This window comes from Nyctereutes procyonoides, unplaced genomic scaffold (genome assembly GCF_905146905.1).
Source record: "Nyctereutes procyonoides isolate TBG_1078 unplaced genomic scaffold, NYPRO_anot_genome, whole genome shotgun sequence".
Classification (NCBI taxonomy): Eukaryota; Metazoa; Chordata; class Mammalia; order Carnivora; family Canidae; genus Nyctereutes; species Nyctereutes procyonoides.
In genome coordinates this window covers 81,162,605-81,190,412 of record NW_026575146.1, presented here as the reverse complement: position 1 = coordinate 81,190,412, position 27,808 = coordinate 81,162,605, and the positions used below count along the sequence as shown (strand labels likewise).

At 38.1% G+C, this 27,808-nt stretch overlaps 1 protein-coding gene across 1 annotated transcript; it reads left to right on the top strand.

Annotated features, from left to right (window-relative positions):
• Positions 1 to 1,080: 1,080 nt before the first annotated feature.
• Positions 1,081 to 27,808, top strand: LOC129500330 (zinc finger protein 850-like). The gene is made up of 6 exons (XM_055310636.1): positions 1,081 to 1,279; positions 2,248 to 2,325; positions 2,949 to 3,031; positions 5,185 to 5,311; positions 6,747 to 6,842; positions 22,734 to 27,808. Exons 3-6 carry the CDS (start codon positions 3,023 to 3,025, stop codon positions 24,950 to 24,952), a joined length of 2,451 nt encoding a protein of 816 aa, XP_055166611.1. The 5' UTR covers positions 1,081 to 1,279; positions 2,248 to 2,325; positions 2,949 to 3,022; the 3' UTR covers positions 24,953 to 27,808.

The following is a 27,808-nucleotide window of genomic DNA, read 5'->3' as shown; positions in this document are numbered from 1 at the left end:
TCCCGTAAAGTGCCCCCCTCAGTGCCCGTCACCCAGTCACCCCCACCCCCCGCCCTCCTCCCCTTCCACCACCCCTAGTTCGTTTCCCAGAGTTAGGAGTCTTTATGTTCTGTCTCCCTTTCTGATATTTCCCACCCATTTCTTGTCCCTTCCCTTATATTCCCTTTCACCATTATTTATATTCCCCAAATGAATGAGAACACATAATGTTTGTCCTTTTATTTTTTTTTTAATTTTTTAATGATAGTCACACACACAGAGAGAGAGAGAGAGAGAGAGGCAGAGACATAGGCTGAGGGAGAAGCAGGCTCCATGCACCGGGAGCCCGACATGGGATTCGATCCCGGGTCTCCAGGATCACGCCCTGGGCCAAAGGCAGGCGCTAAACCGCTGCGCCACCCAGGGATCCCCTGTTTGTCCTTTTAAATGCAGTAAAGTCCACCAATTCATAATACAGCCGAGAGCGATAAAATGATTTGCTTAACAGTCCATTTTGGGTGGATATAATATTGTAAAACATACTGCTTTATTGTGATAGTCTTCAGAGAACTGCAGTATTCTTGAAAAAGGGATTAAAATTCTCTTTCCCCTTTTCTACAATGAGAATATATGATGTGGTGAAGCTTCACTTTCTCCAGCTTTTCTCCCCTGGAAACACGGCTTTGCCAATAAACAGTGTAACATTATATGGCTTATGTAACCCCAGCAACTTCAACTCTAAAATGGCAATAATAAGTACCTGTGGCATTTCGAGCGGAAGGGTTCATTCACCTGCACGCTCCTCACGCACACACGGTCTGGCTGGATTATGAACCTACACCTTCAGGGACTGGTGCGGGACGACCCTCCGAGTCTCCTCACTGATTCTACAGGGCGGACCCTCACACACACACGCCTGAAGCCTCCAAAGAGAGGAGCTCCGCAGTCCTCTTCTCAGAACTCCCCGGTATGGGACCGGTCGGACTCACCTCCTACCCGCCTGGACCACCGCCGCACTCGCCCCTCACCTCAGGTCCCCGCCTCCCGCAGGTCGGTGCTCTGCGCTTGCGCACACCCTGGCCGCGCGGCCACTCCCAGAAGTCTCCAGGGCTCAGGCCGGCCGGGCCGCTTTGCTTCGGGGCTTTCGCGACCCTCCGCTGTGCGCCTCACGGTGACCGGGGCGGTGTCGCTTGTTGGGCTCCGCGCGTGAGTGGCCCCGTGTGAAGAAGACGTCCGCGTGGGTCGCCGCGGAAAAGGCTGTGCGGACGTAGCGAGGAGCCCGCGTGGATTGCCAGTGGAGGTGAGGCTGCGGGAGGCTTTGTGAAGTGTGGGAGTCGGGAGCGCGTGTGCCCGCCCCGCTTCGGGCCTGTGGGTGCTCGAGCCGCAGAGGAGGGTGCTTGTCACCCCGTGAGAAAGACGGGAAGGCTTTGTGTGTGCGAGAGGCCGTGCTGCGGGTGAGGGGCCAAAGGAAAGAAACAAATTGCAAACCATTCAGTAAAACAGTCTGAACTGAAAATGCAAAGAACTTCCCGGAAACCTCCAACTTAATAAATTAAAAACAAAGTTTCAAGTTACTATGCAGTTGTTACAATGAATATGAAGTAAACATAAAGATCTAAGCGAAAAGATTAGGAATGTTGATGTCAAGTTCTGATCATGGCAAAGGAATATTTGATATGTTCACTAGTCTTGATTGTTTCATGTATTGACTAAAAACATTTGAATACACAGTGATTCGTGTCTAACAGCACACCCCCCAAAACGAAACATGACCACAAATATAAGAAGGGTTAGCATATGACCATGTAAATTTCCAGACATTTTCTTTTTTTTTTTTTTTAAGATTTTATTTTTCATGAGAGACACACAGAGGCAGAGACACAGGCAGAGGCAGAAGCAGGCTCCCCACAGTGAGCCCGATGTGGGAGTCGATCTCAGTACCCCGGGATCATGCCCTGAGCCAAAGGAGATGCCCAACCCCTGAGCCACCCAGGCATCTCTGTCTTCTCTTTTAAGATTTTCTGTCAGGAAGTCTTCTTTGTATTGATTTTTTAAAGATTTTATTCATGAGAGACACAGATAGAGAGGCAGACACAGGCAGAGGGAGAAGCAGACTCCCTGCAAGGAGACCGATGTGGGACTCCATCCCAGATTCTGGGATCATGCCCTGAGCCCAAGGCAGACTTCAACTGCTGAGCCACTCAGGTGTCCCTTCTTTGTATTAATAAATTCTTTTTTTTCTCTTCTTTTTGAAAATTTTATTTTAAGTAAACTCTACACCCAACTTGGAGCTTGAACTCATACCTGAGATCAAGAGGGCATACTCTTATCAACTGAGCCAGCCAGGTGCGCCTAATTAATATATCCTTATATTTTATATAAATAAATGTATTGCTCAGCCTGATTATTTTCTTTTTCTTTTTTTTTTTTTGCCTGATTATTTTTTGTTGACATTTTCCGTGTAAATATTCTTCCTAACTTAACGACTGTTTCATATTGTAGTGCAATGTTGGTCTGTCTTATATTTAACTGGTAATAATTGTTAGATTCAGAATGCTGAATATTCTATGTCCATCTCTAATATTTTGAACAACTTCACCAAATTTCAAGGCCACAAAAGAGGTTCTCCTTTAGATGATGTGGCCTCTTCAGTCTTGAGGTAGAAGTGGAAAGAGGAGGATATTCTCACAGAGCTCAGGTCCACATCTTCCTTACCACATTCTGTCACATGGATCAGAAAATTTCCTTTGAAAGTGTCTGGTCTGGGTTCAATGCAGAAATGACTCTGCAGCAGAGACCCATGGGAATTGAATGAAGAAATGAATTTGTCTACAATCTAACTTACTAAATTGTGCATGATGTGAGGTAATTTAAAACCTAGAATACTAGAATATAATAATAAGGTTAACTGAAGTCCAGTGGATACACCCTAAAGCACAACTGGTCTCACAGTCCTTCTGTTCTCCCAGGTTTGGGTTTTCTAGATTCTACTTTTCTGGTAGAGGAACACAGAGGATCAATCACCTCTTGCAGATCTAAAACAATGGCTCATGTAAGTTGATGTTTCTCTTCTTTCTAAAATATGTGTGTATTTTTTAGGTCATGTAAGTATTTTCATTAATTTTCTTGAAGGAAAGGTTCTTCAAATAACCTGCTTCCCAGCCTTTGTTCCAGTAAAATGTGATGCCAAATTGCCTAATGCCCTCTCTTTTGCCCACTTTAAACTAACTAATGTTTATGTAATTACTGACCAAATTATTCAAGATATTCTTAAGTGCCCATTCTTCATTTAAGGGCATTAGAGAATAGTGAAGGAGTTAAGTTCTTTCAAGTAAAGGTTAGGTCTATAGTTTGACGAGAAGGGGACAATGGTTCTTTATTCATGATAAGACTGAAATTTTCTACAAACCTGAGATTTCTAGGTAAATGAGGAGGAACTTGTGAGCGAATGACCTGAATCTTAACGTAGGGTAAAATCTCATGCTTTGTATGGATTAGTATACGTTTGGGGCTTTGATAATGGAGATCGTGGCTTTGATAGGGAAGCCATGAGAAATAAATAGTAAGGCTCTTTTTTTGCTGAATGAAAAATGCCAAATTTGGGTGACACCTGTATAATTAACCAGCCTTCTTCAGAACCTTTTTTTTTTTTTAAGATTTTATTTACTTATTCATGAGAGACACAGAGAGAGAGAGAGTGAGAAAGAGAGGCAGAAACATAGAAGAGAAGCAGGCTCCCTGCAGGGAGCCCAATGTGGGACTTAATCCTGAGACCCTGGGATCATGCCCTGAGCCACCAAGGCGTATCTACAGATATCTTAAAACTTAGCTTTGAGTGGATCTGCACTCAAGTTCACTTACACGATTGTTTATAGAATACAGTTCTTCATGGACTTTTGGACTAGGGACCTTACTTCCTCAGTAACTTTTGGCTGGAGATTGCTCTTGGTTTATTGTATGTGGGCCTGTCCAGAAGGCAGCTCACAACACGGTAGCTGACTTTATCAGAGTGAGCAAGTAATACAACAATATAGGATGAGCAACAGAGAAATTATAGTCTTTTATAACCTAATGTTGGAAGTAACATTCCATCACTTTTACTGTATTTCATTTGTTAAAAAAAATTCACTTTGATTAGGTTCAGCCCGTATTCAAAGGGAGGGGATTACACAGGGACATAAATAGTAGGAAATAAAGATCTTTGGTAATTAGTAAAGTGACCTACCATACTTATTTTTTTTAAGATTTTATTTATTTATTCATGAGAGACACAGAGAGAGAGAGAGAGGCAGAGACACAGGCAGAGGGAGAAGCAAGCTCCATGCAGGGAGCCTGATGTGGGACTTGATTCCGGGACTCCAGGATCATGCCCTGGGCCGAGGGCAGGTGCTAAACCGCTGAGCCACCCAGGGATCCCAACCTACCACACTTAAAATACAGAAAGTGTTGAGTGAGAATTTGTAGGTGGCAATAAAAATTAGCCAGTAACAGAATTTTAGAATTGTGGATGCAACCTATGTTATGCACCTAAGTGTATAAATGATTAAATCTGGCATATTCATAAAATATGTTCTGGTAGAGGAACCCAGAGGATCAGTTACCTCTTGCAGATCTAAAACAATGGCTCATGTAAGTTGATGTTTCTCTTCTTGCTAAGTATGTAAGTGATTAAATCTGATATACCCATAAAATGTAGTATCATGTGTCCAAAAAATACATGGATTTATTGAAACAGGTAAAAATACTTACGGTAAGATTTGAAATAGTGAAGTACTTGATGATTGAAGTAAGTCTTAATTTAATTCAACCCAGTTATCTAAAATTTGGAAAGAGGTATCCCATGATTAAATTTTTTCTTCCCTTAAAAAGAAAAATATTCCTTAGTAGCTCACATTTATTGAGAATATGAGGCACATACCATTTGGCTATTGATCTTATAGTTTTTAATTATACTTTTTTAATTTAGTAGGTAGACATTATTATTTTGTTCATTTCCAAAAGGTTTAGACATTTAGAAGTATCCCAGAGCACAGTGGATTTTTTATCTGTCAGCCAGCTTCAAAATATACATATGTTCTGTTTCGGTCCCCTTTTCCATCATAGATTTCTAGCCTACACGCTTCCTACATTGCTCTTTTTCTGCATAGAAGTCCTTCATCTCTCTACTTTTAATTTCTTCAGTAATACATGTATTTACTGTTTCAGGGATCATTAACATTCAGTGATGTGGCCATAGGCTTCTCTCAGCAGGAGTGGGAATGTCTTGACCCTGTTCAGAAGTCTTTGTACCGAGATGTAATGATGGAGAACTATGGTAACTTGGTCTCACTGGGTATGTTTATTGGCGTCAGATAATTTAGATAAATTTAGAATCTGCTCTATAGGCTCTGAAAGTAACAGAATTTTAGAATTGTGTTAAATTTGCTTTTTTCTCTTCCCCCAAAAAGTATCTTGAGCTTTTGTCAGGTTGGAAATGGCAAATCCATTAAGCACCTTTGTCTTTCCTTCAGTGTTATTGAGAACCCCCTCTGGTCTTTTTTTGTATTTGCCTTTTTTTCATAATGATCAAGCTGGCAAATTAGAATTCTGTGGCATATATTGTATGACCTTGTCAAAGGATCTAAATGTCTTATTCATTTGTGCTCCAGATTGCTGTTAATACCCCACTTTATTTTTTTATTTTTATTTTTTAAAGATTTTATTTATTCATAGAGACAAAGAGAGAGAGGCAGAGACACAGGCAGAGGGAGAAGCAGGCATCATACAGAGAGCCTGACATGGGACTCGATCCAGGGTCTCCAGGATCACGCCCTCGGCTGCAGGCGGCGCTAAACCACTGCGTCACCGGGGCTGCCCTACCCCACTTTATTTGATCCAGTTTCAGGGATAGAAGCTTGACAGAGTCCTGAATTTCTCTTATTATCAAATGAGCCTCCACAATTTATATAGCAGTGGATTGGATAATTGAAATTCATTTAAAACTGTATGAAAAGCTGTCTGTTTCCTAAGACAAAGTTCATCTGCTTTATGACTGAAAGTTGTAATCCATGAAAATTACGTTCAAAATGGGATGAATGTCTTATAGCTATCTCTTGTGTACTGTAGTAACCCTGAGGGCATAACAGCAATGATGTTGATAGCTAACATGATTAGTGTGTCAGTATTCTGTCAGTATTCTGAGCACATTATGTGATAAAAATAACTGAGTATTTTTTTTTAAATATGAGCACTTCATTCCTTAAGAAGGATATGCTTTTTTTTTTAAGTTTATTTTTTCAGTAATCTCTGTACCCAACTCGGAGTTTGAACTAATGACCCCGAGTTCAAGAGTTATAGGTTCTTCCAACTTAGCCAGCCAGGTGCCCCTAAAGATAATTGAGAGTATTAACTGATATAATCCTCCCAACATTGCTGTTATTATCCCCATTATACAAGTGTGAATACTGAGGTATAGTGGGTTTAAGTGTTGTCCAAGGTTATACCCAGACTGGAAAGTGGAAAAGGCAGGAATTGATCCCAGGTTCCAGAATGTGTTGTGTTTTCACCCACATTCTGCTTGTTCTCTTGAATTGGAACACATCTGAATTTAAATTTTAAACAACAGCAAAACAAAATTTTATATTACCTAACTAATCTCAGGTTCTTTAATTCTCTCACTCTTCTCTAAAATATTCAATATCTTTTTGACCTTTGAATTACTATAATTTTAATTTTGACTTTCAAAGTTTATGTCTACAGCCTGTGGCATTTCTTTTCTTTATACTCAGGCTATTCCATTTCTAAGCCAGATGTAATTACCTTATTGGAGCAAGGAAAAGAACCCTGGATGGTTCTAAGGGAAGAAACCAAAAGATGGGATACAGGTAAGTAAGAACAAATCAGGCAAGGGAAGTCATTTATGAAAGTAATAGCCCGAGTGGTCAATGCACATGGTAAACACATCCTTGAAATGTTGGTTGGAAGATTCCTTTCTCAGTAAAGAAAAGGTTTATAATATTGAGCGGAAATTTTTCAGTATGAGCTACCCAGTAAACTTTACCTTATTAACCATTCAGTATGTAATTTTTCTCATTTTTCTCTCCCAATTCATTGCTAGACACTCCCTTCTGAAGTGTAGCCATTTTACCTGTGTTTTGGACCCAATTTTTTCCAGATACTCTTTTTCAATGGGGCTCTGTTGTCTGAAATACATTCATTCCTGGAGTGCCTGGGTGGATTAGTCGCTTAAAGCATCTGCCCCTGTTTTGGCTCAGGTCATGGCCTTGCTGTCTTGAGATTGAGCCCTGCATTGAGTTCTGTCTGCTTCAAATTCTTTCTACCTCTCCTTCTCCCTCTGCCCCTTTCCCCACTCTTGAGTGCACATGTGCTCTCTCAGAATAAATACATAAAAATCTTTTTTAAAAAATAAATTCATTCGGAATCCCTGGGTGGCGCAGCGGTTTGGCGCCTGCCTTTGGCCCAGGGTGCGATCCTGGGGACCCAGGATCGAATCCCACGTCAGGCTCCCGGTGCATGGAGCCTGCTTCTCTCTCTGCCTATGTCTCTGCCTCTCTCTCTCTCTCTCTCTGTGTGACTATCATAAATAAAAATTTTAAAGAATCTTTAAAAAAATAAAAATAAAAATAAATAAATAAAAAATACATTCATTCATGTATCTGGCATGTATTTGAATACTCAGTCTGGCACTGTACTTGGCACAATCCAGTAATACTCAGTAGGACAGATAATGTCTGTGCAATAATGCAGATTATACTGTATTATAGAAGAGATAAGTACAAAAATAAATAGATAAGTAATATCAGATTGTGAAATATATGTTAGGACAGACACTAGCCAAGAACACAGCAAACTTCAGTAAGGTAGCATTGTAAGGAACCATTTTCAGAGGAGGTAACATTTTTGCAGAGACATGAAGTAAGGGCTCAGGGTCTCAAAGTGTATGAGCAAAAACATTCCAAAGAGCGTGAAACACAATGCAGAGACCATGAAGGGGGAATGAGGTTTGTGTGTTTGAGGAGCAGCATGTAGATCAGATTTAGTGAGTGGTGACTGACAGGACGTGAAGCCAGTATATTAGGAAGGATCAGATCCTATAAGATTTGTGGTTTATTATAAAGAATTAGAATTGTTTTTTAAGAGTCATTAGAATCCCTGATTGGAAAAAAAAAGACTTACACAGAAGTATAGATAGAACCATTATAGATTGATTTGTTATTCATTTTCACATTCTTTTCAAATATTTCTTTATTTGTGTTAACATTTATCTGTTGGATTTATTCTCATATTTCTAGGTTGGTATTCATTTTTTATTTATATGAAATTTGCTTACAAATTCTATTATCTAATTCTTAATTTTTCTAAATTTCACTTAGGCTCTTTCATAATCTAAAATATTTACTTTTCTCTTAGCATGTTTCTAAATAGTATGATTTGGTTTTTTCCCTGTTTTAGGTTTGTTTTAGCATTTGTTTTAGATGTATGTAAAGTTAACTGTCTTTAACTTTAGTCATAATACTTTGTATGGAACTTAACCATGGGTTCTTTTTTTGGCTATTTAGATGCAAATTAACTTTCCTCAATTTTGAGGAAGGAGTGGTTTTAGAGCTTATTCTATTATTTTTTTTCAATTGTTCAGATTATCATGGTTAGGGGAAGGAATGGAGGTATTCAGGAACGTAGTTTTTTATACTTATAATTAAGTTGATAGTAATTGGTTTATTTTATTTTATTTACTCATGAGAGATACAGAAAGAGGCAGAAACATAGGTAGATGGAGAAGCAGGCTTCATGCAAGGAGCCTGATGTGGGACTCCATCCCAGGACTCCAGGATCATGCCCTGAGCTGAAGACAGATGCTCAACCACTAAGCCCAGGCGTCCCAACCAACTAAGATCTTAATTGTAATTCTCAGGAGCACCATTAAGAAAATAACTAAAAAATTATATAGCAACAAAACAAAACAAGCAGTAAAAAGATTGCCTGCATGTCTCAGTTAGGCTTCTTTTTCTTGGTTTTGGCTCAGGTCATAATCTCTGTTTGTGAAATCAAGTCCTGCATAGGGCTCTGCACTTGTTGGGGAGTCTGCTTGAAGACTGCCCCTCCTCATCCCGATGCATGCATTCTCTCTCAAATAAATAAATCTTAAAAAAAAAAAAGTAAAGAAATCAAATGGTACTCTAGAACATAATTTTTATCACAGGAGAAGGCAGTAATTAAGAGATAGGGAGAAAAGACCTAAGACATAGAAGCTAAGAAGTAAAATTTCAGATGTAAATTTAAAAAAATTTTTTTTTTTTGTGGGATCCCTGGGTGGCTCAGCGATTTAGTGCCTGCCTTTGGCCCAGGGCATGATCCTGGAGTTCTGGTTTAAGTTCCACGTCAGGCTCCCTGCATGGAGCCTGCTTCTCCTTCTGCCTATGTCTCTGCCCCCCCCTCTCTCTCTCTCTCTCTCTCTCTCTCTCTCTCTCTCTGTCACTTGTGAATAAATAAATTAAATTAAAAAAATAAATTAAAAAAAAACTTAAAAAAAAAAGATTTTTTATTCACAAGAGACACACAGAGAGAGGCCAAGGGAGAAGCAGGCTTCCTCTGGGGAGCCTGATATAGGACTCGATCCCAGGACTCCAGGACCACAACCGGAGCCAAAGGCAGACGCTCAACCACTAAGCTACCCAGGTGCCCTCAGATGTAAATTCTATCAGTAATTACATTAAATGTAAATTGAGTACCCATTCCATTTAAAAGACCAACAGTGGCAGAATGGATTAAAAATAAAACATTCAACTGTGTGCTGTCTATAAGAAATACATTGTAGTGTCAAAAACACAAATAGGTTAAAATAAAGGATGGAAAAAAAGAGTATGCAAAATACAACCGAGAGAGCTGGAGTGGTTCTACTAGTATCAGAAAAAAAAGACTTAAAGTGAAAATTGTTAGTAGAGACAAACAAGAATATTTTGTAATAATAAAAGTGCCAATCTATCAATATGATATAAATACATATCACCTAACAACAGAGCCCTAAAATATGTGAAACAAAAACTCAACAGAATGAAGGAAAAAATAGAACATTCAACAATAATTTGTAGAGACCACAATGTCACTTTCAATAATGGATCGGACAACTAGAGGTACCTGGGTGGCTCAGTCTTCCTGGCCTTTGGCTCAGGTTGTGATCTCAGGGTCCTGGGATTGAGTCCTGAATCAGGTTCCCCACAGGGAGCCTGCTTCTCCCTCTCCTTATGTCTCTGCTTCTCTCTATGTCTCTCATGAATAAACAAAATCTTAAAAAACAAAACAAAACAAAATACTTACTTGCAAATTTAACAAGAGAAATGCCAGATTATATACTGAAAACTACCCTATTAGAAAAGACATTTAAGGGCAGCCCTGGTGGCTTAGCGGTTTAGTGCCGCCTTCAGCCCAGGGCATGATCCTGGAGACTTGGGATCGAGTCCCATGTCAGGCTCCCTGCATGGAGCCTGCTTCTCCCTCTGCCTGTATCTCTCTCTCTCTGTCTCTAATAAATAAATAAAACCTTAAAAAAAAAAAAAGACATTTAAGTATATCTAAGTAAATTGAAAAAAGACATTTAAGTATATCTAAGTAAATTGAAATTAACCCATATTAATGAAGCAGCATATTTAATACTGTTGATAGTTCCCCAGTTAATGTAAAGACTCACCACAATTCCTACCAAAATTATTTCAGCTGACTTGATTACAAGCTGATCGTAACATTTTTTGGAAATGCAAGGAAACCAGAATTGTTTACTATTATTTTTTAAAGATGTTATTTATTTATTCATGAGAGATGTAGAGACACAGGGAGAGGAAGAAGCAGGCTCCATGCAGGGAGCCTGACACAGGACTCGGTCCTGGGTCTCCAGGATCTCACCCTGCGCTGAAGGCAGCACTAAACCACTGAGCCCCCAGAGCTGCCTGAACCCAGAATTGTGTTTTGTTTTTTTTTTAAAAAAGCTTTAAAAAAAGGATGTAAGAGCAATTATTCTTTCCAATTTCAAAACTTAACTAACGCAACAGTGTGGTCCTAGCATTTTTTCTGTGTCTCTGTATGTGTAAAATAAAAGTATCCTGAAATAAACCAATATTATCCTTTTATTCCTTCAAATTTCTATTTTAATTCAAGGTGCCTGGGTGGGTCAGTTAGTTAAGTGTCTACTTTCAGCTCAGGACATGATCCCAAGGTCCTGGGATCAAGCCCAGTGTCCCGCTCCCTGGTCAGTGGGGAATCTGCTTCTCCCTCTCCTTCCTGCTTATGCTCTCTCTTGCTATCTCTATCGCTATCTCTGTCTCTCTCAAAAAATAAATAATCTTCACATTTTTATTTAAATTCTAGTTATCAGATTGTGTAGTATTGATTTCAAGAGTAAAATTTAGTGATTCATCACTTACATATAATACCTAGTGCTCAACACAATCAGTGCCCTCCTTAATACTCAGCACCCATTTAGCTCATTTCCCACCTTCCTCCCCTCCATCAGGTTCTCTTTATTTAAGAGTCTCTTGGGGAATCCTTGGGTGGCTCAGCGGTTTAGCGTCTGCCTTTGGCCCAGGGCGTGATCCTAGAGTCCCAGGATCAAGTCCCATGTCAGGCTCCCTGCATGGGGCCTGCTTCTCCCACTGCCTGTGTCTCTGCCTCTCTCTCTCTCTGTCTTTCATGAGTAAATAAATAAAATCTTAAAAAAAAAAGAGTCTCTTATGGTTTGCTTCTCTCTTTTCCCCCCTTCCCCATGTTCATCTGTTTTGTTTCTTAAATTCCACATATGAGTGAAATCATATGGTGTTTATCTTTCTCTGACTTATATTGCTCAACATAGTACACTCTAGCTCCATCCACATCATTGCAAATGGCAAGATTTCATTCTTTTTGATGGCTGAGTAATATTCCATTGTATATGTCTGTCACATTTTCTTTATCCCTTCATCAGTCGACGGACATCAGGGCTCTTTCCATAGTTCAGCTTATTGTTGATAATGCTGCTATAAACATTGGGGTCCATATGCCCCTTTGAATTAGTATTTATGTATCCTTTCAGCAAGTACCTAGTAGTGCAATTACTGGGTTGTCACGTAGTTCTACTTTTAACTTTTTGAGGAACCTCCACACTGTTTTCCAGAGTGGCTGCACCAATTTGCATTCCCATCAGCAGTGTAAGAGGGTTCCCCTTTCTCCACATCCTCACCAACATCTGTTATTTCCTGTGTTAATTTTAGCTATTCTGGTAGGTGTGAGGTGGTATCTCATTGTGCTTTTGATTTGTATTTTCCTGATGATGAGTGATGTTGAACATCTTTTCATGTGTATGTTGGCTATCTGGATGTCTTTGGAAATATGCCTATTTATGTCTTCTGCCCATTCCTTAACTGAATTATTTGTTTCTTGGGTGTTGAGTTTGATAAATTCTTTATAGATTTTTGGATACTAACCCTTTGTCAGATATATCATTTGCTAATATCTTCTTCCTTCTGTAGGCCTCCTTTTAGTTTTGTTGATTGTTTCCTTCACTGTACAGAATTTTTCTATCTTGATGAGGTCCCAGAAGTTCATTTTTGCTTTTGTTTTCCTTGTCTCGAGAGATGTGTCTAATAAGAGATTCCTACTGTTGAAGTCAAAGAGGTTGCTGCCTATGTTTTCCTCTAAGATTTTGATGGTTTCCTATCTCACATTTAGGTCTTTCATCCATTTTGAACTTATTTTTGCGTATGCTTTAAGAAAATGGTCCAATTTCATTCTTCTGCAAGTTCCTATTCAGTTTTCCCAACACCATTTGTTGAAGAGACTGTCTTCTTTGCATTGTGTGTTCCTGCTTTGTCAGAGATTAGTTGACCATATAGTTGTGTGTCCGTTTCTGGGTTTTCTTTTCTTTTTTTTTTTTAAAGATTTTTAATTAATTTATTAGAGAGCAGAACCAGGGGGAACAGCAGGCAGAGGGAGAGGGAGAAACAAACTTTCCAAAAAAAAAAAGAAACTTTCCGCTGAGCAGGGAGCCCAATGCGGGCTCCATCCCAGGACCCTGGAATCATGACCTGAGCTGAAGGCAGACTCTTAACCAACTGAGCTACCCAGGCACCCATTTCTGCGTTTTCTGAGTAAACCAATAGATCTATGGCCATTGGATTTTCAGTAAGGATGTTGGTACAGTTCATTGGGAAGTGGGATGGGGATAGAAGAGGCTTTTCAACAAATGATTCTTTGTCAAATGTGCATATATATGTGTATAGTATATATATGTGTGTGTGTGCGTAGATATATATATGTGTATGTATGTATATGTATATATGTGTGTATGTATATACATAATATATATATATCTACACATGCACACACACACAATATATTTATTTATGAGAGAGACACACACAGAGGCAGAGACACAGGCAGAGAGAAAAGCAGGCTCCACGCAGGGAGCCCCATGTAGGACTCGATCCTGGCACTCCAGGATCACACCCTGGGCCAAAGGCAGGTGCTTGACTGCTGAGCCATCCAGGTGTCCCTGTCAAATTTATATTTATAGGGGCGCCTGAGTGACCCATTCAGTTAAGTGTCTGTCTCTTGATTTCAGCTCAGGTGAGGGTTGTGAGATTAAGTCTTACATCAGGCTCTGTGCTGGATATGGAGCCTGCTTATATTCTGTCTCCCTCTGCCCTTCACTTCCTTGCTCGCTCTCTCAAAAAAAAAAAAAAAAAGATATTAACACGCAAAACAATGAATGCATCTCCACCTCACACCATCTACAAAAATTAACATAAAATAGATCAAATGTTAAGTGCTTAAACTATACTTTAGGGCACATAGGTATAAATCTTTGTGACCTTCAATTGGATTTTTTAAAAGATTTATTTATTTTCAAAAGAGCATGAACAGGAAGGGCAGAGGAAGAGAGAATCTCATGAGCATGAGATCACGATCTGAGCTGAATCCAGGAGTTGGATGCTCAACTGACTATGCCACCCAGGTGCCCCTAGATTGTTTTTTAAATTGCTACCAAAAGCTCAGGCAACCAAAGAAATAGATAAGTAGTGCTTCATAAAAAAATTTAAAAGTTTTGGGACACCTGGGTGGCTCGGCAGTTGAGCATCTGCCTTTTGCTTAGGGTGTGATCCTGGAGGCTGGGATTGTGTCCCACATTGGGCTCCCTGTGGGAGCCTGCTTCTCCCTCTGCCTGTGTCTCTGCCTCTCTCTTGTGCGTGTCTCTCATGAATAAATACATAAAATCTTTAAAAGAAATTTTAAGTTTTGGGATTCATAGGATACAGTCAAGAAAGTAAAAAGCCAAGATACAGAATGGGAGAATATACTTATAAATCATAGGTCTACTAAGATTCTGGTATTCGAATTTATAGAGATCTATAGCTAAACCACAGAAAGACAAACTAACCCCATAAAAAGTTGGGCAATGGATTTGAGTAGACATTTTTCCAAAGAAGGAACATTACCACAAACCAGATGATTTCAAATGACAGGAATTTATTGTCTTACAGTTCTGTATCTCAGAAGTCTGAAATCCAGGTGTCAGCAGACACTGTAGGGGAGAACCTATTCCTTGCTTTTTTATTTTTTAAGCTTTTGGCTGCTGTTAAATATTTATGTCTTGTGGCTATCACACCAGTCTCTGCTTCCATGGTCATATTGTGTCCTTCCTTTCCTCAAAATGCTGTCTACTGCTCCCTAGTAAGAGTACCTATGATTGCATTTGGATCCCAACAGATAACCCAGGATCTTCTCAAATCCTTAACTGAGACATGGTTTTTGCTATATAAAATATTGTTCAATCACATAAGGTAATATTCAAATATAACTTGGGGGTGAGGAGTAACATGCTTTTAGCCTACTCTAATCCATAGAAGTTTCTGTGTGTCCCATTGTAATCCTTTCTCATCTTCCTTCAACTTCCTTAGGCAAGCACTGATCCACTTTATACTTTTTGTCACAATGGAATTCTTGTATTTTCTATAATTCCCTATAAACAATAATAAAATCAGAAGTTTTCTTCAGGGATCCCTGGGTGGCGCAGCAGTTTGGCGCCTGCCTTTGGCCCAGGGCACGATCCTGGAGATCCGGGATTGAGTCCCATATCGGGCTCCCGGTGCATGGAGCCTGCTTCTCCCTCTGCCTGTGTCTCTGCCTCTCTCTCTCTCTGTGACTATCATAAATAAATTTAAAAAAAATTTTTTAAAAAAAAAGAAGCTTTCTTCAGAATTTTGAGGGAGTTTCATCCAAGTTGTTATGTGCATTGATAGTTTCTTACTTTTTATTCCTCAGTATTATTCCAGTATTTTGTTATAGTCATTTGTTTATCCATCCATTTGTCCATTTCTAAATGGACATTTGGGTTATTTCTAGTTTTGGTGAATAACAAAGATGCTAAGGACATTTGCTTATGTTTTTGTATGGATATGTGCTTTTATTTCTTTTGGGCAAGTACCTAGGAGTTGAATACCTTGATTGGGTGGTAGGTATATGTTTAAATTTGTAAGATTTTAAACATAGATTTAGATAAATAAAATTATAAATTTAAATTTATAAGAAACTGTTTTATAATGTTTTTGTACCATTTCATGTTCTCACCAACTAACTGTAAGAGACCTCTGGATCTTCCATATCTTATGAACAATTGGTATGGACATCTTTTTAATTTTGGCCTTTCAAATAAGGATATAGGAGCATTTCCCCTGGGTGGCGCAGCGGTTTGGCGCCTGCCTTTGACCCAGGGCCCGATCCTGGAGACCCAGGATCGAATCCCACGTCGGGCTCCCGGTGCATGGAGCCTGCTTCTCCCTCTGCCTGTGTCTCTGCCTCTCTCTCTCTCTGTGTGTGACTATCATAAATAAATAAAAATTAAAAAAAAATTAAAGGATATAGGAGCATTTCATGGTGGTTTTAATTTGCTTTTCCATAATGACTAATAATGCTGAGTGTCTTCTTTGCTGTCTTTTGGCACAGTAGCTTTTTAAATCTTTTGTCTGTCCTATTAGGTTGTGTTCTTATTGAACTTGTGGTATATTTCTCATATTCTACATAAAAATACATTCTTTTTGACTGTTGTCTACTGCTATTTTGTTTTCATTGTTATAGTAATATCTTTGGAAGAACAGAAGTTTTTTTAACTTTGACAGGATCCAGCTCATTAATTTATTCTTTATGAATTATGGTTTTTGGTATTGTACCTAAGAATTTTTTGCCAAGCCCAGGGTCACAAGTATTTTTTCCTGTTTTCTTCTAGAAATTTTACATTTTATGTTTTACATTCTGTCTGGTCTGTGATCCATTTTAAAGTTTATTTTTGTTTATCAGAGTATGGATTTTTTTTTTCTCTAATTGTTTCTGCATCATTTCTTGAAAAGGCTACCCTTTGTTCACTCTATTGCCTTTGCACACTGGTGAAAGTAACATTTCCATATATGTATGAATCTATTTCTGATTATTTATTCCATTAATTAGTGCATCTTGACATTAATACTAAACTTGCTGATTATTATGTCTTCATAGTAAGTCCCATAATTGTGTAGTGTTAGTCTTCTTACTGTGGTGTGTTTTTTTCTGTAAGTTGTTGTTTTGATTATTCTAGGTCCTTTGCATTTCCCTGTAAACTTTAGGAGCAGCTTGTCAATTTCATCATCCTTGACCAAAAAAAAAAAATCTGCTGGAATTTTTATTTGAATTACATTGAATCTGTAAATCAGTTCAACAGTTATTGACATCATAACAATATCAAGTTTTTCATACCATGAACATGATATATCACTATTTAGATCTTTAACTTTTCTTAGTAGTGTTTTAAAGTTTTAATATGCAGGTTTCATACATATTTTATAATATTTATTCCTCAATATTTCCTGTTTTTGATGCTCTGTAAATTGCATTTCTAAAACTTGAATCTTTCTCTATTATCTAAATGTTGGTCTTATATGCTTCACCCTTGCTATTAATAATAAATACAGTTATTTTCTAGTAGCTATTTTATAGATTATATTTGACTTTTATTGTTCCTAAAATGCAGTAAGCATTCATTCTCTCACCAATAGATCTGTTGTTTTTATCAAGTATAGGTGTTAGCTTTTGTTAACTTTTTTTATCTTCAGGAGCAGCCCGGGTGGCTCAGCGGTTTAGTGCCACCTTGAGCCCAAGTCCTGATCCTGGAAACCCGGGATCGAGTCCCATGTCAGGCTCCCTGCATGGAGCCTGCTTCTCCCTCTGCTTGTGTCTCTGCCTCTCTCTCTCTCTCTCTCTCTCTCTCTCTCTCTCTCTGTGTGTGTGTGTGTCTCTCATGAATAAATAAATAAAATCTTAAAAAAAACTTTTTATCTTTACACGCAATCCATATGGGTTTTTTTCTTTTATTTTGCTAATATGGTGGATTATATTGATTGAATTTTCAGATATTAAACCAGTGTCTTTTTTTTTCTTTTTAAGATTTTATTTATTTATATTTTGAGAGAGAGAGAAAGGACAAGCAGGGGGAGGAGCAGAGGGAGAAGGATAAGCAGACTCCATTCTGAGTATGGAGTCCCATGTGGTGCTCAATCCCACGATCCTGAGATTATGACCTGAGCCACAATCAAGAGTCAGACACTTACCCAACTGAGCCACCCAGGTGCCCCACCAGTCTCTTATTTCTGAGATTGTTCATTGTTATGGTCTGAATGTTTGTATTTCTCTAGCATTCATATGTTGAAATCCAGACCCCCAAAGATGATGGCATTAGGATGTTGGCATTTTGGGAGATGCGTAGGCTATGTGGATAGAGCCCTCTCAAATGGGATTAGTGTTCTTAGAAGGGATCCCACAGAGATCTCTTGCACCTTCCACTATGGGAGGGCACAATGAGAAGGTAGTGGCTAAGGGTCTTTACTAGAATATGACCATGCTGGTGCTTTGATCTTGGACTTCCTGGTCTCCAGAGCTGTGAGAAGTTAATTTCTGTTGTTTATAAGCTACCCAGTCTGGTATTTTGCTATGGTCACAAACAGTCTAAGACAGGCATGATGTATTTTCTTTTTTGAAATATTGGTGGATTCTGTTTGGTAAGATATTGTTTAGTATTTTGCCTATACGTTTACAGGGGATTTTACTGTGTAACTTTCACTTCTTGTACTGTTTTTTTTTTCCTGTTTGATATTAGAGTAACTGGCTACATAGAGTGATTCCTCATCAATTTTCTGGAAGTTTGTTTAGAATTGGTTCTACTTTTTTATTATATTTGGAACAATTCACCAATGAACCGGCCTGGGCTTAGGATTTTCTTTATGGGAAGGTCTTCAAGTACCAGTTTAAATTGTTTACTAGATATAGTGTTACCACACTGATGTATATCCTTCTTATGCATATGTTGTTGGTAACGCTACATGTTGTACTGATCCATATACCCAAATACCAAATTGGGAAATTTTCTTCTCTGGCTGTTTCTCTATCAGGATTCTCTTCTCACTTTCCAGTTTGGCAGTGCTTCCTCCCATTGATCTTACAGCCAGAAATACATTAGAGGTTTTGTTGGAATTTTTGTAGCTCATGCTTGCCTCCATCATAACTTGGGACCAACCATTGAGGCAAGGACATGAGAGTAAGTAAAATAGCAAGAAACTCAGCTCAATCTGGGTTACTTTGTAAAGTTTTGACTCCTTTTAAAAACCATACTACTTTTATTTACAGTCCTTATGTGGTGAATGTTTTTTGTCTTGTCAGGTATTTATAATTGAGATCAGTCAAGGTGAGGGGCATTGTTGTAGGGACTTAATGCCACCATACTGGAAATACTTTTTCTTTTTCTTTTTTAAAGGATATTTATTTACTCATTCATTCATTCATTCATTCATGAGAGACACAGAAAGAGAGAGAGAGGCAGAGACCTAGGCAGAGGGAGAAGCAGGCTCCATGCAAGGAGCCCAATATGGGACTCAATCCCAGATCCTGGGATCACACGTTGAGCCAAAGGCAAACACTCAACTTCTGAGCCACAGGCGTCCCTGGAACTACTTTTTCAACTATGGAATTATTTAATGGTGAGAATTTTTTTTCCTCTTGTAAAATGTCATTGCTGATTGATGGCTTTTTATTGCATGGTTTATCTCTCACAATAATCTTTATGCTAGTAATTTTGTAGTTTTGGGATGTCATAGCTGTGAGAGTTTTTGAAGTCTTCCCTTTCTTCTGGAATAAGATCTTCAGGCTCACCTTTCTTGCTTGCTTCCTAAATCTACCCTTTATCCAAATATCCTAAATCCATAGTTTATTTATTTATTTATTTATTTATTTATTTATTTATTTATTTTTCTTAAGATTTTATTAATATATTTATGAGAGATAGAGAGAGACAGAGACACAAGCAGAGGGAGAAGCAGGCTCCCTGCAAGGAGCCCGATGTGGGACTCGATCCCAGATCCCGGGATCATACCCTGAGCTGAAGGCAGATGCCCAACCGCTGAGCCACTTAGGCGACCCTAAATCCATAGTTTAGATTAGATATTGAGAAAGTATAATATAGGTGTTCAAGTCTGCTTATACAACTGTCTCCCTTCCTTTTTTTTTTTTAATTTCATTTATTTATTCATGAAAGACACAAGGGGAGAGAGAGAGGCAGAGACACAGGCAGAGGGAGAAGCAGGCTCCATGCAGGGAGCCTGACGTGGGACTCGACCCTGGGTCTCCAGGATCAGGCCCCAGGCTGAAGGCGGCGCTAAATCGCTGAGCCACCCAGGCTGCCCACCTGTCTCCCTTCTACCTCCCTATATCTGGCAACCATCAGTCTGTTCTCTGTAGCCATGAGCTTGATTGTGTGTGTGTTTAAGATTTCACATATAAGAAAGAAAGATCACATAGTTTTTGCCTTTCTCCATATTGTTTCCTGCAGTGGCTGTTCCAGCTTTCATTCCCACCAACAGCACACTAGGGTTTCTTTTTTCCTATGTCCTTGCCAACACTTGATATTTCTTGTGTTTTTGATTTAGCTGTTCCAGCAAGCGTGAGGTGATACCTCATTATTTTTGTTTACATTTCCCTGGTGATTAGAGAATCTTTTCATGTGTCTGTTTGTTGTATGTATATCTTCTTTGGGAAAACATTTATTTATGTTTTCAATTGGACTATTTGGGTTTTTTGCTGTTGAGTTGTGTAAGTTCTTTATGTATTTTGGATATTAACCACTTATTGGATACATCATTTGGAAACATCTTCTCCCATTCAGTAGGTTGCCTTTTTGTTTTTTTGATTTCTTTGTTCACTGTGTAAAATTTATTTGATATATTCCCAATATACTGGGATATATATGTATATATATATTCCCAATAGTTTAATTTTGCTTTTGTTTCCCTTGCCAAAGGAGACCTATCTAGAAGAATGTTTTTATAGCTTATGTCAAAAAGATTACTGCCTATGTTTACTTCTAGGAATTTTATGATTTCAGGTTTCATGTTTAGGTTTTCTTTTTTTTTTTTAAGATTTTATTTATTTATTCATGAGAGACAGAGAGAGAGGCAAAGACACAGGCAGAGAGAGAAGCAGGCTCCATGCAGGGAGCCTGATATAGGACTCCATCCCCAGTCTCCAGGATCACACCCTGGGCTGAAGGTGGCGCTAAACCACTGAGCCACCCAGGCTGCCCAACACATTTAGGTCTTCAATGAATTTTGAATTTATTTTTGTGTATAGTGTAAGAAAGTGATCCAGTTTCATTCCTTTGCATGTAGCTGTCCAGTTTTCCCAATACAATTTGTTGAAGAGACTTTCTTTTTCCCATTGTAGATTTTTGCCTCTTTTGCTGTAGTTTGGCCATAAAAGTGTGGATTTATTTCTAGATTTTCTGTTCTCCTCTGTTGATCTATGTATGCCATACCATACTGTTTTAATTACTGTAATTTGGTAATATATCTTGAAATCTGAGATTGTGATACCTCTGGTTTTGTTCTTGTTTTTTAACGTTGCTTTGGCTGTTCTGTGTCTTTTGTGGTTTTCATACAAATTTTAGTATTTATATTAGTTCTATGAAAAATGCTATTGGGGGCAGCCTGGGTAGCTAGCGGTTTAGCGTTGCCTTTAGCCTAGGGTGTGATCCTGGGGCCCTGGGATTGAGTCCCACATCGGGCTTCCTGCATGGAGCCTGCTTCTTCTCCCTCTGCTTGTGTCTCTGTGTCTCTCATGAATAAATAAATAAAATCTTAAAAAAAAAAAAAGAAAAATGCTATTGGTATTTTGATAGGGATTACATTAAATCTGTAGATTGCTTTGGGTAGTATGGGCATTTGAACAATATTGCTTCTCCCAATCCATGAGCATGGAACAACTTTCCTTTTTTTTTTTTTTTTTTGTCATCTTCAGTTTCTTTCATCACTGTTCTATAGTTTTTCAGAGTATAAGTCTTTGACTTCCTTGGTTAACTTTATTCCTAGGTACCTCAATTAATTTTGATGCAGTTGTACATAGGATGGTTGTCTTAATTTCTCTTTCTGCTACTTCATTATTAGTGTATGGAAATGCAACAGAGGGCAGCCCCGGTGGCGCAGCGGTTTAGCACCGCCTGCAGCCCAGGGCGTGATCCTGGAGATCCGGCATCGAGTCCCACATTGGGCTCCCTGCATGGAGCCTGCTTCTTCCTCTGCCAGTGTCTCTGTCTCTCTGCCTGCCTGCCTCTCTCCCTCTCTCTCTCTCTCAATAAATGAATGAATGAATAAATAAATAAATAAATAAATAATCTTAAAAAAAAGAAATACAACAGATTTATATATTAATTTTGTATTCTCTGACTTTACTGAATTCATTTATCAGTTGTAGTAGATTTTTGCTGGAGGCTTTAGGATTTTCTTTAGTATCATGTCATCTGCAAACAGTGAAATTTTTGTCTTCCTTACCAATTTGGATGTCTTTTATTTCTTTTTGTTGTCTGATTTTTGTGGCTAGGACTTCCAGAACTATGTTGAATAAAAGTAGTGAGTGTGGGCATCCTTGTCTTATTCCTGATCTTAGAGGCTCTCAGCTTTAACCATTGAGTATGATATTAGCTATGGTAAACCCTCAGTATCTTTAAGGTATTCCTTAATGTAAATTTACCTGGTATTTGTCAGAGGTATTTAGGTATTTACCTGGTATTTGTCAGAAAGTTGATTGATAGACTTTTCTGGAGATTATTACAGTGGTTGGCCTTGGTTAAAAGGGAAAGCCAGAGAGGACCTGAGGAAAGATATAAAGGAATAAAATAGATTGAACAGCTCTAAGGATAAGAAATAATAAAATCTCAGAGAGGATATGTAAAGACCCTTGAAATCTTAACTATGATGAAGAGCAAAGGAGAACGCACATGGCTATGCATGGGAGGGAATGATGTATAAGTAGTTGTCTTTTTCAATTTTATGCATGTATAAATTATATTTTAGATGGAAATTATATGTTAGAGCTGGCTGGTACTGGCTCTTTAGGGACAAGATTTTCCTTTTTGTCCAGAGCCTAGGTTCCATTACATTATATTGATAGCCTGAAATTACCCATGGTGGGAGTATTTATACCATAGACATTGACAAACACTATAAATCAGTGCTGGATGTGGGTGTAGAGCTGGTTGTTGCACATTATCCAGCACTCTACTGCATAAATGTTATTTCCTGAATTCTCCTTGTATGTGTTCCAGTTGTTTAACTATTTTAGACATCTTTAAACCATCTCTAATGGGTATGATTTCCTATTTTTCTTAATTCTGTAGAACCTTTTCTGATTAGGAAAATAATTTTTTTTCTTATTTGTTTTAGATTTGGAATCAAGATATGAAATAATCTGCTATGGAAAAATGTACATTTATACAAAACATTCATCCCTTAGTCTGCATTCCAGAAATTATAATGAAGAGAAACCATGTGAATGTAAGGAATGTGGGAAGGGCTTTTGTTGTCATACAGACCTTAGAGTACATCAAATAATTCATACTGGTAAAAAACCGTATGAATGTAAGGAATGTGGCAAAGCCTTTAGTCGTTTTACAGATCTTAGAATACATAAGAGAATTCATACTGGTAAGAAACCCTATGAATGTGAAGATTGTGGGAAGGCATTTAGTGATGTTGGGACATTTAGAATACACAAGAGAATTCATACTGGTGAGAAACCCTATGAATGTAAGCAATGTGGCAAAGCCTTTAGTCAAGCCTCAACCCTTATGCTACATGACAGAATTCATACTGGTGAAAAACCCTTTGTATGTAAAAATTGTGGGAAGGCCTTTCGTCAGGCCTCACATCTTGTTAGACATGAAAGAATTCATACAGGTGAGAAACCTTATGAATGTAAGGAATGTGGCAAATCCTTTAGTCGTCTTACAGATCTTAGAATACATAAGAGAATTCATACTGGTAAGAAACCTTATGAATGTGAAGATTGTAGGAAGGCCTTTAGTGATGTTGGGACACTTAGAATACACCAGAGAATTCATACTGGTGAGAAACCCTATGAATGTAAGCAGTGTGGCAAAACTTTTAGTCAAGCATCAAACCTTATACAACATGACAGAATTCATACTGGTGAAAAACCCTTTGCATGTAAAAATTGTGGGAAGGCCTTTAGTCAGGCCTCACATCTTGTTAGACATGAGAGAATTCATACAGGTGAAAAACCTTATGAATGTAAATTGTGTGATAAGGCTTTTAGGAGCAGTTATCAACTTACTATACATCATAGATTTCATACTGGTGAGAAACCCTATGAGTGTAAGGAATGTGGCAAAGCCTTTAGTCGTCCTACAGACCTTAGAGTACATAAAAGAATTCATACTGGTGAGAAACCCTATGAATGTGAAGAATGTGGGAAGACCTTTCGTCGTGCCTCAAACCTTGCTCAACATGGAAGAGTTCATATTGGTGAGAAATCCTATGTATGCAAGGAATGTGAGAAGGCCTTTAGTGATGTTGGGACACTTAGAATACACCAGAGAATTCATACTGGTGAGAAACCCTATGAGTGTAAGGAATGTGGCAAAGCCTTTAGTCGTCGTACAGATCTTAGAGTACATAAGGGGATTCATACTGGTGAGAAACCCTATGAATGTAAGCAGTGTGGCAAAACCTTTAGTCAAGCCTCAAACCTTATGCAACATGACAGAATTCATACTGGTGAAAAACCCTTTGCATGTAAAAATTGTGGGAAGGCCTTTAGTCAGGCCTCACATCTTGTTAGACATGAGAGAATTCATACAGGTGAAAAACCTTATGAATGTAAATTGTGTGATAAGGCTTTTAGGAGCAGCCATCAACTTACTATACATCATAGATTTCATACTGGTGAGAAACCTTATGTGTGTAAGGAATGTGGCAAAGCCTTTATTCGTTTTACAGACCTTAGAGTACATAAAAGAATTCATACTGGTGAGAAACCTTATGAATGTGAAGAATGTGGGAAGGCCTTTAGTCGTGCCTCAAACCTTGCTCAACATGGAAGAGTTCATACTGGTGAGAAATCCTATGTATGTAAGGAATGTGAGAAGGCCTTTAGTGATGTTGGGACACTTAGAATACACCAGAGAATTCATACTGGTGAGAAACCCTATGAATGTAAGCAGTGTGGCAAAACCTTTAGTCAAGCCTCAAACCTTATACAACATGACAGAATTCATACTGGTGAAAAACCCTTTACATGTAAAAATTGTGGGAAGGCCTTTAGTCAGGCCTCACATCTTGTTAGACATGAGAGAATTCATACAGGTGAAAAACCTTATGAATGTAAATTGTGTGATAAGGCTTTTAGGAGCAGCCATCAACTTACTATACATCATAGATTTCATACTGGTGAGAAACCCTATGAGTGTAAGGAATGTGGGAAGGCTTTTAGTGAATACGGACGGCTTACTCGTCATCAGAGTATTCACAGTGGTAAGAAACCATTTGAATGTAATAAATGCAGGAAGTCCTTTAGACTAATTTCAAACTTCAAAGTACATCAGACTATTCATACTGGTGAGAAACCCTTTGAATGTAACTAATCTGAAAAGTCCTTTAGGCTTAGTTCAATGCTTAAAAAGTACAAACAATGTGAGAAGGTTTTTACATATGGTTCAATTCTTATAAGGTATAAATAATTTATATTGATATAAACTGCCTAGAATTTAAATAATCCTTGAAATTTTTCAGTTATGACCCCAGTGTTGTTCACATTCAGAGAATTTGTATTGTACTTTATATAAGAAAGTCTTATGGCATTCCTCTATGATTCACTATTGACCAGAGGAGGCTAGGCTGTCTGCAGATAAGAAGCACTCAGGGAAGAGACTACAGTGTGATTTGAGGTCATGGAGAACAGCAAACACCAGGATCAAGTAATAAAATGTTCACTTAGAGGAAGAAAGGAGATAGAGTACATAGGATCTAGCTTTTTATAATAATATGTCAGTAACCCATGGCCAGCAAATCAACTCCACATTTGATAGGAGCAGTGTACCTCCACATAGTAACACACTTTGTGCTACACAGCAGATCGGCAAACCCTTGCCCAAGGGATTTGATATCCAGAAAACTGGGAGCATCCCTGAGGGTCCTTGACATCTGTGATTAAGCAGAACTAAGGAGTACACATTGAGTCTGACACAGGAAAAGATATTTCCACAGAAGGCAATAAGCCCAGTAGATGGCAGAGGCTATGAGGGCTCTTGATCTTTTGGTAAGGAAGTGTTATAGGCCCAACATGACCACTCTTTTTCTGTTAACCAGCTTTACTGAAAGTATAGTTAACAAAACTATAAACTTAAGTTTTACAAGTGGTGCTCAGGGCGAAGTTTATAGCTATAAGAGTTTATATTTAAAAATAACAACCTAGGGGATCCCTGGGTGGCTCAGCGGTTTAGCGCCTGCCTTCGGCCCAGGGCGTGGTCCTGGGGTCCCAGGATTGAGTCCTGCATCGGGCTCCCTGCATGGAGCCTGCTTCTCCCTCTGCCTGTGTCTCTGCCTCTCTCTCTCCTTCTCTCTCATGAATAAATAAATAAAATCTTTAAAAAATTTAAAAATTTAAAAAATAAAAAAATAAAAATAACCTAACAAATCAACAACTTAACTTTACAACCTAAGGAAATAGAAAAAAGGACAAACTAAGGGCAAAGCTAGGAGAAAGAAGGAAATAATAAAGATCAGGACAATTAAGTGAAGTGGAATAGAGTTAACAGTAGAGAAAATCTTGAAGCCAAAAATTGTTTCTTTAAAAAGATCAATAAAGTAGATAAACTTTTATCTAGATGGATTAAGAAAAAAATTCAAATTGCTAAAACTAGAAGTGAGGACATTACTACGGACTCTGCAGAAATACAAGGATTATTGGAGAGTACTCTAAACAATTATATGCCAAATAATTAGATAGCCAAGAAAATTTGGCTAAATTCTATTTCCATGAAATAGAAAATCTGGGTAGACTCATAACTAGTCTATAGCTAGTAAGGAAATTGACTCAATAATAAAAAAATCTCCCAACAAAGAAAGACCTAGACCTGATGGATTCATTGGCAAATCAAACCAAATATTGGAAGAATTAATACAAATCTCTCTTAGATTTTTCTAACAAATGAAAGAAGAGGGAATGTTTCCTAACTTAGTCTATGAGGCCAGTATAACCCTGTTACCAAAGCCAGTCAAAAGCACTAGAAGAAAGAGGACTACAGAACAGTATCCCTTTTGAACATTGGTGCAGAAATCTTCAGAAAAATACTAAACAACAGTTCAGTATATTAAGATTGTATACAATGAACAAACAGGATTTATTCCTGGAATGCAAGGATGGTTTAACATAAGAAAATTGACCAATGTAATCTGTCTTGTCAAGAAAATGAGAAGAAAAAAAAAGAAAATGAAGAGAAAAATCCATATGATCATCTCAGTGGATGTGGAAAAAGCATTTGACAAAATTCAATACCCTTTTGTGGAAAAAAAACACATTTAACAAACATAGGAATAAAGAGAAACTATCTCCACATAATAAAAGCTGTATATGAAGAAAAGTGATATCCAGATGGTCCAAAAACATGAGAATGTGCTCACCCTCATGAGTTATCAGAGAAAGAAATATTGAAACCATGAAATAATACCCCCCCCCAACACACACACACCTGCCAAAATGGCCAAATATCTTATAGTACCAGGTGTTATTTGCTAGACTGTGGAGCAATTAGAACTTTTATGTGTGTTGGTGAAAATATAGTTTGGTACATCCAGTTTGGGAAACTTGCAATGTCCACTAAAGGTAAGCATATACATACCCAATGACACAGAAGTTCCATTTCTATTTACTTGCCAAGCAGAAATGTATACATGTGTTCACCCCGACATGAGCAAGGAAGTTCCTAGCAGTATAATGGATACATAAGAAGTGGTACATTCATGTGATTGGAGACTATACAGCAATGAAAAAGTTGCATTGCTAGACACAGAAACATGTTGGAACCTGACAAACATAACATTGAGAGGAAAAAAGCCAGACGTAAAAGAAAATGCTTTATAATTGTTAAAACCTTACAAACAGGCCATACTAATCTGTATTGGCAGAGGTTGGAATACTGACTACCCCTGTGGGATAGGGATTAGTAACAAGAGGATACAAGCCATGTAGGTATTTTTCTATTTATTGATCTGGGTGAGTGTATACATTTATTGTTTATATAATTGTGATTTGTTCATTTTTATGTATATTATACCTCAAATAATTTAAAAAATAAAGATGTACATGATGATTTTGGTATAGACTGTGAAATGATAACCACAATAAAATAACATATATATATTGTCCTTTAGTTACCATTTTCTTCGTGTGTGTCTTGAATACATTCTAAGATCTCAGCAAATTCCAAGATATAGATGAA